Below are 15,000 nucleotides of genomic sequence, written 5' to 3'. Positions count from 1 at the left end.
CATAATACACCTTACGGTGCAACCTGGACACATCATCAGTGATTCTCCCGGGGTCATAGGGTGTTTCGGGTCTTAATCAAACACCCTCTCCCGGGCGACCCAGCCGAGGGTGATCAGTCCCTCGATTTGTGCCCAGGTAGCGCTCCACGCCACGCGTCCCCCCTCCGACGGTCTGCCCCGGGGTTGCGCCGGTGGTGCTTGGAGGTTCCAGGCACTGTGGGGAATGTCCGGGCCTGGGTCCTCCTCCGTCTCATCAGGGCCGTACAAGGTACTGGCCCTGTGCGTTGCACCACGGGTTTCCTCAGGCAGCCTATCTTGATCTTATGTGTCTTCAGGGTTTTTTGCAGCGTTATATGGGTGCTCCCTTGCAGGAGCTGCAGCTTGGGATGCTACCCCTCCCTGCCCCGGTTGCCGTCTTTCCGGGCTGTCAACTGTCTCTCCAGTTGTCACTGTTCTTGTATATAGTTGGGACAGGAGACAATAGTGTGTAACTCATTCAGTGGTCTTTATTGCAACTGATGGCCCGGACGTAAACACAACACACACTTCCTGCTAGCTGCTGGGACATACCATTCTGTTAGGGGTGCAACCCTTACTCGCCTATAACATCTCCCCTTTCTTAGATGAACCTTTCTAAGAACATAAACAACCCGAATATGTATCCCATATTAACACATTACTAAAATAAAACACATTACAGATTCCGTCCCCCTATTTTTTTTTTTTTTTTTTTTTTTTTTTTTTCAAACGTGTGTCAACACAACAATAGTCCAGCCTCAGGCCCAAACCCCAGTCCATAATATCTATAAGTCCAACCTGACCGGCACTCTCACCAGCCTGCCACTGGCCGTCCTCTGCTCCGTCACGGGCGTGGCGTTGCCCGCGGGCTGGTGCACACCACTCCGCCTGAGCGGCCTGGCCCCCTGCCCGTTTGTGTCACTGTCCTCCATATTGCCCGTCGTGCTGTCAGACGGATCGCTGTGTTGCTCCTCAGGCGGGCCGCTGCGCTGCATGCTTTGTTGCTCAGGGTGGCGTCCGATCGCCTCCCCCTCAGCTGGCCGCAGATCCACCCGATTCCGTCGATAGAACGTCCCCTCGACATCCACCAGGTATGATCTGGGGCCCGCCTGTTGCAGGCACACGCCCCTCCTCCACCTGCCCGTCCTGTCGCCAGGTAGTGGCTTCATCCTGATGTCTTGGCCGATACACAGCTCGGGCAAGTCTCTGGCCGACCTGTCATACCAGAACTTGGCTGTCTGGTGTTTCGCCCGCAGCTTCTCCGGGACCCCAGTGACTACGCTCGGCTCCAAGAGCGTGTCGGCGACCGGGAGCGGAGTTTTCAGCCTCCGAGACATCAGTCTTTGTGCTGGGCTGCTGAGCATGCCCTCCGTGGGCGTGTTTCTCCACTGTAAGATGGCTATCCATGGGTCATTGCCTGCGCTGGCTGCTTTCTTGCACAGATTCTTCACTATCTTTACTGCCGACTCAGCCTTTCCATTAGACTTTGGGTGCCTGGGTGAAGACATTACATGGCTAAAGTCCCATTCTTTTGCAAACCTCCTGAATGTCCCGCAGTCAAACTGAGAACCACAGTCTGTAATGACCCGGTCAGGCTGTCCGTGTCGTGCGAATTGGGCCTTGCACCTCAGGACTGTGGTCTCTGCTGACAAGTCTGGGAGCAGCTCTATCTCCCAGAAGTCTGAGTAATGGTCAACGATGATCAGAAAATCCTTGCCTGCTTGCCTGAATAGATCCATGCTGAGAATCTGCCATGGCCGCGTCGGGAGTGCATGTGACATCATTGTTTCTCGCTGTTGGTCATGTGAATATTCGTTACATGCTGAACACTGACTCACATAGTCCTTGACTTCACCTTGCATGTTCGGCCAGTACAGCGTGTCTCTGGCCTGTCTGTAACAGGCATCTCCTCCTACGTGGCTGGCGTGGATGCGTTTCAGCATCTCCGCGCGTAACGACTTTGGAATTATGACCCGCTGGCTTTTGAAGAGCACTCCATCTTGTGCGCTGATCTCGTCACGAATTGACCAGTACTCCCTGATCGCCAGAGGAGTATCCTCACGGAGATCTGGCCATCCCCTGAGCACTGCTGCCTTTAGCATCTGGAGGTTTTCATCCATCTCCGTGTGTTGTCTTATCTGCGCCAGGCGCTGTCTGGTGACATTCAGATAATCAGCCTGATTTATCTGTTCAGTGTCCTCCTGCGCCCTCTGCAGGCTACAAACTGCGTGTTTTGTGTAGCTCGTGTCCGTCCTCTGTAGTGGAGCCGTGGCTCTGCTCAACGTGTCACTGATGTGCATGTCTGGGCCCGGCTTGTACACTACCTTGAGGGTGTAGTTCTGAAGTGTGAGCAGCATGCTTTGGAGCCTCTTGGGTGCCGTGAGGAGAGGCTTGTTGAAAATCGAGATGAGTGGCTTGTGGTCCGTTTCTGCTGTGATCTCTCCACGCCCATACAGGTAATAGTGGAATCGCTGGCACGCAAACACGATGCTCAGACACTCCTTTTCGATTTGTGCATAGTTCTGTTCTGTCTGAGTTAGCGCCCGTGATGCAAACCCGACTGGCTGGCCCTCCTGCATCAGACAGCATCCAAGCCCCTTCTGGCTCGCATCACTCTGGATGGTGACTGGCTTGGTCACGTCGTAGTATCTCAGGAGCGGGGCTGCCGTGACCAGCCGCTTGACCTCCTTGACTGCAGCCTCGTGTTTAGGCAGCCAATGCCACGGGACGTCTTTGTCCAGCAGCCTCCGCAGTGGCTCACAGATGTCGGAGAGTCGTGGCATGAACTTTGCGAGATAGGTGACAAACCCTATGAACCGCTGGACTGCTTTGGCGTCGGTGGGGTGTGGCATGTCCTGGACTGCCCTGATCTTTTCTGGGTCTGCCTTGAGCCCCTCTGCTGACAGAATATGCCCATGAAACTTGACCTCTCTAAGCCTGAACTGCAGCTTCTTTAGACTCAATCTTAGCTTAACTTCTCTGCACCTCTCCATGAGCGCTATCAGTTTTGTGTCATGGTCCTGTATGGCCTCCTCATCTGTCTCCCCACACCCTACCACCAGTATGTCATCTGCGATTGGCTCTACACCAGCAAGCCCTGCCAGCAGCTCATGCTGCTTCCGCTGGTATACCTCTGGCGCTACTGACACACCAAACGGTAGCTTTAACCAGCGCTTCCTGCCCCACGGTGTCCAGAACGTAGTCATGTAACTACTGTCCTCATCTAGCCTACACTGTAAAAAGGCATCACGTGCGTCTACAAGGGTGAATATGCGCGCTTTAGGCAGCTTGTATAGCACATCCTCTAAGGTCGGCATTAGGTAATGTGACCTCTTCAGAGCTTGATTTAGAAACTTGGGGTCTATGCAGATCCTCACCTTGACTGGCTGTCTGACTATCACCATGTTGCTAATCCACTCACTTGGCTCTGACACTGAGGCTAGGTGCCCATCTCGCTCATATTTATCTAGCTGAGCCTTGACTGCCTCTCTGAGTGCCACTGGCACATTGCGTGGGGGAGCCTGCACCGGGGCTATATCTTTGTCTAGCTCAAAATGAACCTCCCCTGGGACGGATTCGACTGGACTGTTAAAAACATCATCATATGTCATAACAAGGTGCTGCCTAGTTAGTGGCTCTGACCTGCTCTGCCCCACCATAAGCAGCTCCTGAGGGATGGTGAAGCGCATTAGGCCTAGCCGCTCACTGGTTTCGCCCGACAGCAGGGGTCTCTGCTTGCTTCTCACTATCTCGAACTCAAGCTTGTGTGTTTTGCCCCTCACTACACACTCTGTCCTGAATATCCCTATGGATTGCATCGTTTCGCCTGAATACAGTACCAATCTGGTCTGGCTCGGCCCTAACTCCACACCAGGCGCCAGTCTTCTCTTGTCTTGTATACTCATCACATTACAGGTCGCCCCTGAATCTAGCTGGCACCTCTGAGACCCACCATTCACTCTTATGTTAGCAAACCATTTCCTCCCACCGCCCTGGACTGTACCTATGCTCTCTGTTGTGTAGATGTGGGCCTCTGTGCTGTCCCTGACCATATCCTCCTGGACCTCAGCCTCTGCTATGTTCAATTGTCGGGCTTGTCTCCCCTTCAGGCACACCTTAGCGAAATGATTTGCTGTTCCGCAATTGCGGCAGTTCTTCCCATATGCTGGGCAAAGTTCACGTCCGCGCTTGTGCATGTTGCCACAATATCTACATGCAGCACCCTCACTCTGTGCCTGATCCTGAAACTTGCTAAAGTGTTCCTGCTTAGATGTTGGTCGCGGCCGCCGGCCATCTGTCGCATGCACTGCCTCCAGCGGCCTGTCCTGTGCCATCGTCTTCAACCTGATATCCGTCATTTCAGCAGCTCTGCATATTTCGATGGCTGATGTCAGCGTGAGATCCTTCTCTCTGAGCATGCGACGCCGCACACCCTCATCACTGACACCCAACACCACTCTGTCTCTTATAAGTTCCTCTCCGAGTTGGCCATACTCACAGGAAGCAGCTTTTTCCCTCAGCCTCGTTACAAACGCATCAATGGGCTCCCCTTCATCTTGCTTGCAGTTGCCGAAAACGTATCTCTCGAATATTACATTTCTGGCTGGCTTGAAATACGCACCGAGACTCTCGAGGATGACGTCCACGTCCTTCTGCTGGTCCGCCGTGAGTCCCAGGTTATGCTTGTATATGTGGCGGCATTCAGCGCCCATCACTCGTCGCAGGGTTGCTGCCTGCACTTCCTTTGATTTTTCTTTTAGTCCTGATGCCAGAATATAATCCTCAAATTCGGCTCTAAAATTGTCCCAATTACTTGTGATATCGCCACTCAGCTTCATTTCCTCCGGTGGTGGTATGCTGGAAGCCATGGTGAAGCTATCGCTGTTAGCCTAGCTTGTTGCTAACGGCTAAATCTCCCGTCTTCGCCTCCACTGCTCCTTCTTTTTTTCTTTTTTTTTTTTTTTTCGTGTGTGCCGTCAGTGCAGCACGACAACACACAACCCTCAAACTTTGGGTCTAGCCACTTCTGACGCCATGTTCTTGTATATAGTTGGGACAGGAGACAATAGTGTGTAACTCATTCAGTGGTCTTTATTGCAACTGATGGCCCGGACGTAAACACAACACACACTTCCTGCTAGCTGCTGGGACATACCATTCTGTTAGGGGTGCAACCCTTACTCGCCTATAACAGTCACCACTCTTTCGAGGTTGTCATCCAGCCTCTTCCTGGAAGTCAATGGCGATGCCATACTGGATCGGTTTCATAATACACCTTACGGTGCAGTCATGCAGTGACCAAATATGTCTGATTAGCACTCCACACAAGTCAATAACATCAACAAAACTCACCTTTGTGTATTCACGCACAACGTTAAAAGTTTGGTGGACATAATGAGACAGAAAAAAAAGTGGCATAAAACACGTCCTAGAAAGTCGGAGAAAGTTATACATATGTAAACAAACTACGGTGAGTTCAAGGACCGCCAAAATTAGTAGGACAAAACGGTGCTCGCCAAATACTCGAATCAGTGAAGCATGTTTAATATAAACAGGGTGCTTTATAACAATTAGGGAGGTTTGTGTCATGTTTGTCCTCCTACAGAAACCATATTAAAACAAACAAAAAAAATTTTTCCCCTCATCTTTTTCAATTTTTCATACATTTATGAAAAAGCTCCAGATAGCCACTAGGGCGGCGCTAAAGAGCCGCATGCGGCTCTAGAGCCGCATGCGGCTCTAGAGCCGCGGGTTGCCGACCCCTGACCTATTAGTTCGTCACTGAAGGCATCAAAACTATGACACCTGTGAAGTGAAAACCATTTCAGGTGACTACCTCTTAAAGCCCATCGAGAAAATGCCAAGAGTGCGCAAAGCAGTAATCAGAGCAAAGGGTGGCTATTTTGAAGAAACTAGAATATAAAACATGTTTTCAGTTATTTCACCTTTTTTTTGTTAAGTACATAACTCCACATGTGTTCATTCATAGTTTTGATGTGACAATCTACAATGTAAATAGTCATGAAAATAAAGAAAACGCATTGAAATGAGAAAGTGTGTCCAAACTTTTGGCCTGTACTGTATTTGATTATAACGTATTTTTTATGTATGTGGTAAAAAAAAACAACTGCCAGCTAATTTGACAACATTTTACCATAGAGTGTATGGTGGTTTTTACAGCATTACTGTAAATGGAAAAACAGTACCACTGTTTTTTTTACAGTATAATCCTGGCGACTGAGCTGCCAGTTTGTTTGTTTTTTACCGTAAAATCTACTGTTGTTTTTACAGTGTATTAAGGTAAACGGAAATATGGGCCACTGTTTGTTTGTTTTTACAGTAAAATTCAGGGTTGTTGTTTTTAACCGTATAATCTACAGTTATTGTTTTTAAAGTGTTTTACTGCTGTTTTTTTTACGGTACAATTATGGCAACTGAGCGGCCATGTTTTTTGTTTTTATTACTACAAAGTCTACAGTTGTTTTTACAGTGTTTTACTGTAAATGGGAAATACGGTACCACTGTTGTTTTACATTAGAATTCTGGCAACTGAGTTACCTTTTTATTTATTTATTTTTACAATAAAATGTACGGTTATTGTTTCCACAGTGTATTAGTGTAAATGGAAAAAACGGTCCAACTTTTTTTTACAGAATAAATCTGGCGACTGTGCTTCCATTTTTTAAATTTTTTTCGTAAAATCGTTGTTTTACAGTATGTTACTGTAAATAGAAAAACAGTACCACTGTTTTTACATTAGAATTCTGGAAACTGAGTTAACTTTTTAATTAATTAATTTTTAATTTTTTTTTACAATAAAATCTACGGTTATTGTTTCCACAGTGTATTAGTGTAAATGGAAAAAACGGTCCAACTTTTTTTTTACAGAATAAATCTGGCGACTGTGCTTCCATTTTTTTTATTTTTTTCGTAAAATCGTTGTTTTACAGTATGTTACTGTAAATGGAAAAACAGTACCACTGTTTTTTTACATTAGAATTCTGGCAACTGAGTTACCTTTTTATTCATTTATTTTTTCAATAAAATCTACGGTTATTGTTTCCACAGTGTATTAGTGTAAATGGAAACAACGGTCCAACTTTTTTTTTACAGAATAAATCTGGCGACTGTGCTTCCATTTTTTTTTTCCATAAAATTGTTGTTTTACAGTATGTTACTGTAAATGGAAAAACAGTACCACTGTTTTTTTACATTAAAATTCTGGAAACTGAGTTACCTTTTTAATTCATTAATTTTTATTTTATTTTTTTACAATAAAATCTACGGTTATTGTTTCCACTGTGAATTATGGAAAAAGGGTCCAACTTTTTTTTACAGTATAAATTCAATTTTTTTCCATTTTACATCAATTTTTTTTTTTTAACGGTAAAATCGTAGTTTTTACAGTTTATTACTGGTAATGGGAAAACGCTATCAGTTCGGTTTTTTTACAGTAGATTTTGCCGTTGAAAGTAAAAAAATAAAAAATACAAAATATATATATAAATACATACAGTGCAGGCCAAAAGTTTGGACACACCTTCTCATTCAATGGTTTCTTTATTGTCATGACTATTTACATTGTAGATTGTCACATCAAAACTATGAATGAACACATGTGGAGTTATGTACTTCACAAAAAAAAGGTGAAATAACTGAAAACATGTTTTATATTCTAGTTTCTTCAAAATAGCCACCCTTTGCTCTGATTACTGCTTTGCACACTCTTGGCATTCTCTCCATGAGCTTCAAGAGGTAGTCACCTGAAATGGTGTTCACTTCACAGGTGTGCTTGAAGCTCATGGAGAGAATGCCAAGAGTGTGCAAGGCAGCAATCAGAGCAAAGGGTGGCTATTCTGAAGAAACTAGATTATAAAACAAGTTTTCAGTTATTTCACCTTTTTTTTGTTAAGTACATAACTCCACATGTGTTCATTCATAGTTTTGATGCCTTCAGTGACAATTTACAATGTAAATAGTCTTGTCTTTGGTCTATTTCTTTCGTCAGAGTTACACATTTCGGGAAAAATGCAAAACGCAAATGTCCACCGCAGTGGACGCCGACTCTCACGCAGATCTTGATGCTTGGTGGAGGCTTAATGTTTATATGATCACATACGTATATTGCAGTTTACTCATAGCTTTCCTTATTCTTGTCTTTCAGATGTTCCTAACTTCGCAAATTTCCCTAGCTGAGGACACTCAGTAAGTACCCTGCACATACTTTTTGAACGCTAACAAAAAAAAAAACGAAATTCTGCCAAATCCTAATTATTGTGCTTCTACAGGATCAAACCGTGTGACTTCGACTACCTCAAGATCATAGGCAAAGGCAGCTTCGGAAAGGTGCGTATTTTTTTCCTGTGACCTCTTGTCACCTGTTTTCTTCGGTTGCCGATGCTAACGTCCTTTTTGCTTCAGGTTCTGCTCGCACGACACAAGGAGTCCACGACATATTACGCCGTCAAAGTGCTACAGAAGAAAATTATCCTTAAGAAGAAAGAGGTGTGCTTTTTATACACGGACAGAATTGGGTGCAGTATTAAAAGACATCATGGTAACCACTGATAAAACTCCTTCCTACCCTTCCTTCCAGCAAAAGCATATCATGGCTGAACGCAGTGTGCTGATGAAAAACATCAAACATCCTTTCCTAGTGGGGCTGCACTACTCCTTCCAGACTACTGACAAACTTTACTTTGTACTCGACTACGTTAACGGCGGAGAGGTACGTTTAAAAAGGCTCGCCACTGACTATTGCAGATGAAAATCTATCGTTTTTTTGTTGGTATTTATCATTTTATTTTAAAAAAAACAATTTTTGAAAAAATTTAAAAATGTATATGTATATACGGTATATATGTGGAGGGTGGCGTGGCCTGCCGGCCTGCCGCAGAACGCGGTGTTGCCAGGACCGGCCTCGAAGACAGCGACAGGTGCGTAGATGGCCCAGGTGGGCCTTGTTATCAAATCACCTGTCGCCTTTATTAGCAGCAGCCGTGATGAGACGAGTTAGTCGGGGTTGGAGGTGCTGCTGAGCGGACGCAGCAGACAAAGACACTTTGCTGAAAAGCAAAAGCCCCTGCACCTTTTTATGAAAATAAACCAGTGTTATACCCTGACCCTAACCCCTAACCCATTTGCAAATGTAGAGGCAACCCACTAGAGGGCAACATCTACATTTGCAAAAGTAGAGGTTGCCCTCTCGTGGGTTCTTCGGACCACCACACACTGCCAGGAGAGCCAGGAATTTCAGGGTATGACACTGTTTTATTCTCATTAAAAGGTGCGGAGGCTTTTGCTTTTTCAGCAAAGTGTCTTTGTCTGCTGCGTCCGCTCAGCAGCCTCGTCTCATCACGGCTGCTGCTAATAAAGGCGACAGGTGATTAGATAACAGGGCCCACCTGGGCCTGTCGCTGTCTTCGAGGCCGGTCCTGGCAACACCCCGTTCCGCGGCAGGCCCGCAGGCCACGCCCCCCTCCACAATATATATATATATATATATATATATATATATATATATATATATATATATATATATATATATATATATATATATATATATATATATATATATATATATATATATATATATATATATATATATATATATATATATATGTATATATGTGTATATATAGTCGAGGTTTCTGTGGTTTATTTGTTATACAGGAAAAACGGAGGCTATTTCATCCCTACAAGCCTGTTTCGAAGGTTTCCCTTCTCGTCTGGCTTGTAGGGATGAAATAGCCTCCGTGTTTTTTCCTGACCTAACGTATATTCCGCTCTACCCCGGTATTGAGCACTGTATAACAAATAAACCACGGAAACCTCGACTATATATACATATAGATATATATACATATAGATTTTTTAATTTTCTATATATTTTTATAGTATAATATATATATATAATGTATATTTTTAGCTCTTCTACCATCTTCAAAGAGAAAGGATCTTCTTGGAGCCCCGAGCCAGATTCTACTCTGCAGAAATTGCAAGTGCACTTGGCTACCTCCACTCCCTGCATATTGTCTACAGGTAACGGCAACCCTACAGCGCCCCCTAGTGGACACTCACTGTATAACAGCTGGGTTCTTCTTTTTTTTTTGTTCATCTTTTTTTTCATTGTTCATCTTTTCTTTTTTTTTGCCTTCTTCCCAGGGACCTGAAGCCTGAGAACATCCTGTTAGACTCCCAAGGCCACATAGTCCTGACTGACTTCGGTCTCTGCAAAGAGGGACTCGAAGATAACGGCACAACGACCACGTTCTGCGGGACGCCCGAGGTACAGATTCGAAACACTGGAAACGTTTTACTGACCAGTGCACGCGCTTTGACTAACATTTGGGTTTGTTTTCCTAGTATTTGGCTCCTGAGGTGCTCCAGAAGCAAGCCTATGACCGCACAGTTGACTGGTGGTGCCTGGGGTCGGTGCTCTACGAGATGCTCTACGGACTTGTGAGTACCACCCGTTTATGTGGATTCTCTTGCCTGTCCGTGCACTCATTTGGTTTCTTTCGCATGGCGCAGCCTCCGTTCTACAGCCGCAACACAGCTGAGATGTACAACAACATCCTGCATAAGGCTCCCGTGCACAAACCCAACGTGTCCAATGCGGGCAGGGAGATGCTGGAGGGGCTCCTGCAGAAGGACCGCACCAAGAGGCTGGGGGTGAAGGATGACTTTGTAAGTGCACAAAGTGAGACCGGCCTCTTGCAGAACCAATAATAACACAAATATCCGTTTTTGTTTTTTTTCTCTCCCCAGCTCGAACTGAAGTACCATTCCTTTTTCTCGCCAATTAACTGGGATGACCTGATGGCCAAGAAGATCACGCCGCCCTTCATCCCCTCAGTGGTAGGTTCCGCTACGACATTCAAGGGTTCCATCTAGAGATGGCCGATAATGGCTTTTTTTCCGATATTCCGATATTGTCCAACTCTTAATTACTGATTCCGATATCAACCGATACCGATATATACAGTCGTGGAATTAACACATTATTATGCCTAATTTTGTTGTGATTCCCCACTGGATGCATTAAACCAGGGGTCACCAACGCGGTGCCCGCGGGCACCAGGTAGCCCGTAAGGACCAGATGAGTAGCCCGCTGGCCTGTTCTAAAAATAGCTCAAATAGCAGCACTTACCAGTGAGCTGCCTCTATTTTTTAAATTTTATTTATTTACTAGCAAGCTGGTCTCGCTTTGCCCGACAGTTTTAATTCTAAGAGAGACAAAACTCAAATAGAATTTGAAAATCCAAGAAAATATTTAAAGACTTGGTCTTCACTTGTTTAAATAAATTCTTTTTTTTTTTTACTTTGCTTCTTATAACTTTCAGAAAGACAATTTTAGAGGAAAAATACAACCTTAAAAATGATTTTAGGATTTTTAAACACATATACCTTTTTACCTTTTAAATTCCTTCCTCTTCTTTCCTGACCATTTAAATCAATGTTCAAGTAAAAAAAAAAACGTTTATTGTAAAGAATAATAAATAAATTTTAATTTAATTCTTCATTTTAGCTTTTTTTTTTTCGACGAAGAATATTTGTGAAATATTTCTTCAAACTTATTATGATTAAAATTCAAAAAAATTATTCTGGCAAATCTAGAAAATCTGTAGAATCAAATTTAAATCTTATTTCAAAGTCTTTTGAATGTCTTTTAAAATGTTTGTTCTGTAAAATCTAGAAGAAATAATGATTTGTCTTTGTTAGAAATATAGCTCTGTCCAATTTGTTATATATTCTAACAAAATGTAGATTGGACATTAACCTATTTAAAACATGTCATCAACATTATAAAATTAATCTTAATCAGGAAAAATTACTAATGATGTTCCATAAATTATTTTTTTAATTTTTTCAAAAAGATTCGAATTAGCTAGTTTTTCTCTTCTTTTTTTCGGTTGAATTTTGAATTTTAAAGAGTCGAAATTGAAGATAAACTATGTTTCAAAATTTTATTTTCATTTTTTTCGTGTTTTTTCCTCTTTTAAACCGTTCAATTAAGTGTCAATATCATTAATTATCAATAATAACATAGAGTTAAAGGTAAATTTCTGGCAATTTATTTAAGTGTGTATCAAACTGGTAGCCCTTCGTATTAATCAGTACCCAAGAAGTAGCTCTTGGTTTCAAAAAGGTTTGTGACCCCTGCATTAAACAATGTAACGTTACCATGAATTGATTAACGTGGACCCCGACTTAAACAAGTTGAAAAACGTATTGGGGTGTTACCATTTAGTGGTAAATTGTACGGAATATGTACTGTACTGTGCAATCTACTAATACAAGTTTCAATCAATCAATCCAAAACAAGGTTTTCCAAAATAAGAGAACAACCTGGGCGGGGTAGGGTGTAGCGGGGGGTGTATATTGTAGCGTCCCGGAAGAGTTAGTGCTGCCAGGGGTTCTGGGTATTTGTTCTGTTGTGTTACGGTGCGGATGTTCTCCCGAAATGTGTTTGTCATTCTTGTTTGGTGTGGGTTCGCAGTGTGGCGCATATTTGTAACAGTGTTAAAGTTGTTTATACGGCCGCCCTCAGTGTGACCTGTATGGCTGTTGACCAAGTATGCGTGGCATTCACTTATATGTGTGTCAAAGCCACATATATTATGTGACCTGGCCGGCACGCTGTTAGTAAGGAGGAAAAGCGGACGTGACGACAGGTTGTAGAGGACGATAAAGGCAGTGCCTTTAAGGCACGCCCTCAATAATGTTGTCCGGGTGGAAATCGGGAGAAATTCGGGAGAATGGTTGCCCCGGGAGATTTTCGGGAGTCTCCTGGGAAAATCGGGGGGTTGAAACCGATACCGATAATTTCCGATATTACATTTTAAAGCATTTATCTCAAATCTAGTTCCGTCAATTGGATGTGTGCCACAATTAAATTCGGATTGTCACAAAAAGATTTGGTGTGCTGACCCTCGCTCAAAAATATAAACAAGTGTCCCGTTCCAACTCCATACAGTAGATGGCAGTATTACTCTGCTTTTTTTAACACCTAAATACAGTACAGGCCAAAAGTGTGGACACATCTTCTCCTCATTCAATGTGTTTTCTTTATTTTCATGACTATTTACATTGTAGATTGTCACATCAAAACTATGAATGAACACATGTGGAGTTATGTACTTAACAAAAAAAGGTGAAATAACTGAAAATTTGTTTTTGTCATGGTCTGTGGTCTGGATTATGTTTTGTTATTTTTTGTTAGTTTTTGGACTCTTTTAGTTCCTGTTTTTGTGCACCCTTGTTTGTTTTAGTTTCCATGACGACTTATTCGTTTCCCCTGCCTCGTGTGTTCAAATCACGCACCTGCTTTAATCAGAGACTATTATTTAAGCCAGTTAGTCGTCCTGGCGACATCACTCTGTATTTGCTCTGTTCATGCCATAGATTCATGCTCTGCCAAGTAAGTTTTGTTTCATGTCCATAGTTTCTGCCTATGTGTTAGTTTTTGTATCGTACACTAAGTTGGGCCTTCGCCTTGTGCGCCCTTTTGTTTGTACCTATTGATAGCGAACAATTAAAAATGTTCCTACCTTCAAGCCTTGTCCGATATAGTCCGATTGCATCCCGGGAGAACAAATCTCGCTGCGAACCCCGCGTCATGACCGTTTTATATTCTAGTTTCTTCAAAATAGCCACCCTTTTGCTTTGATTACTTTTTCGCACACTCTTGGCATTCTCTCCATGAGCTTCAAGAGGTAGTCACCTGAAATAGTTTTTACTTCACAGGTGTGCTTGAAGCTACCCTAACAAATACTAATGAGAGTTCGCAACTGCTTTATTTTTGCAGAGCGGCCCCACAGACCTACGCCACTTCGACACGGAGTTCACCCACCTGCCCGTGTCGTCCTCCCTGTGCACCGACACCCTGACGGTGACCGGCAGCGTCAAAGAAGCGGCAGGGGCGTTCCCGGGCTTTTCCTACGGGCCTCCGGAAGACCATTCCTTCATGTGAATTACCGAGAACTCCCCCGGAAAACTACCCCCGGACGGAGGAGTCTTATTTCCACACGCCGGTTGATCGGCGGGTCCACTCGACCCCCCGCGTTGCATAAGTGTGCCGCGTACGGATGCACCGGAGGGTCACCCACGGGTAACCGGGCCTCGCGGCTACGACGTGACACGGAGAGAAGTGCCTGAGCAACTCGGACGGCACCTGCGAGAGAGAGTTCATAACGCATGTCAAAGCTCTTTCAAGGAAACATGACTCATAATTTATATCGTTGCTTTGGACCAAATTTAAAATGTACAAAGGTTACAAATATCATTTCATCAACACATCACTGTTTACCTGTTTGCAGCATATAATTAAAGCCTCCGACTGTATATAAAAGTATATTCATCATAACTATATTTACTCCTTTTCTAATCTAATTTATTCTGGACTGACGATTGAAGCAGCAATAACATGTCTAAACACTGAATATCCATCACAATTACAATGATTTATAGTGAACACTCCAACCAACTAAATATGTTACATGTATTTATGGATTATGTAGAGAATTGTGACTGTTTTGTGCCTGTCCAATGAGGCCTGACCCATCTTTTACTGTATGTACAGTACATATCTGCTTTCCATCACCGGTTGTTCCCTCCTGTAGAGAATCTCTCTTTATACAAGTGCTTCATTAACTTGACTAAGAACAACTAGGTCAGGGGTGTCCAAACTTTTTCCACTGAAAAATCAAAGCAAGCGGGGGCCATTTTCATATTTTTTATTTTAAAAGCCAATACAATATATGTATAAAAAATATACATTTAGGCCTCCACTCAGACTTGATCCGGGGGACCCCAAAAGGTTTTGGTCAAAAAAAATATTACAAATGTGTCATTATTTAGTATTATTATTATTATTATTCAAGGTTTAAATCTCTAGATCAACATTAGGTCTATCTGTCAATATAACGCTTTTAAAGATTTAAGTTGTATGCCATTTTTATGGAAAAAAAAAACACAAAA

At 43.4% G+C, this 15,000-nt stretch overlaps 1 protein-coding gene across 3 annotated transcripts in view; it reads left to right on the top strand.

The window, feature by feature from the left end:
- The window catches only part of si:ch211-195b13.1 (STKc_SGK domain-containing protein), a 49,255-nt gene that overhangs the window by 33,207 nt on the left and 1,048 nt on the right, over positions 1 to 15,000 (top strand). For all 3 annotated transcript variants that reach the window (XM_062029558.1, XM_062029557.1, XM_062029559.1), the window contains 10 exons: positions 8,183 to 8,223; positions 8,307 to 8,364; positions 8,440 to 8,523; positions 8,615 to 8,746; positions 9,947 to 10,059; positions 10,183 to 10,306; positions 10,384 to 10,479; positions 10,552 to 10,707; positions 10,789 to 10,878; positions 13,829 to 15,000. The exon at positions 13,829 to 15,000 is cut by the window's right edge and continues 1,048 nt beyond it. In XM_062029558.1, the coding sequence (XP_061885542.1) occupies positions 8,183 to 8,223; positions 8,307 to 8,364; positions 8,440 to 8,523; positions 8,615 to 8,746; positions 9,947 to 10,059; positions 10,183 to 10,306; positions 10,384 to 10,479; positions 10,552 to 10,707; positions 10,789 to 10,878; positions 13,829 to 13,993 (1,059 nt within the window). In that variant the 3' untranslated portion in view covers positions 13,994 to 15,000. The remainder of the gene's footprint in view (positions 1 to 8,182; positions 8,224 to 8,306; positions 8,365 to 8,439; positions 8,524 to 8,614; positions 8,747 to 9,946; positions 10,060 to 10,182; positions 10,307 to 10,383; positions 10,480 to 10,551; positions 10,708 to 10,788; positions 10,879 to 13,828) is intronic.

This window comes from Entelurus aequoreus, linkage group LG20, assembly GCF_033978785.1.
Source record: "Entelurus aequoreus isolate RoL-2023_Sb linkage group LG20, RoL_Eaeq_v1.1, whole genome shotgun sequence".
Lineage (NCBI taxonomy): Eukaryota > Metazoa > Chordata > Actinopteri > Syngnathiformes > Syngnathidae > Entelurus > Entelurus aequoreus.
Note: the sequence above shows the minus strand (reverse complement) of the source record. Positions and strands in the feature narration are given on the sequence as shown.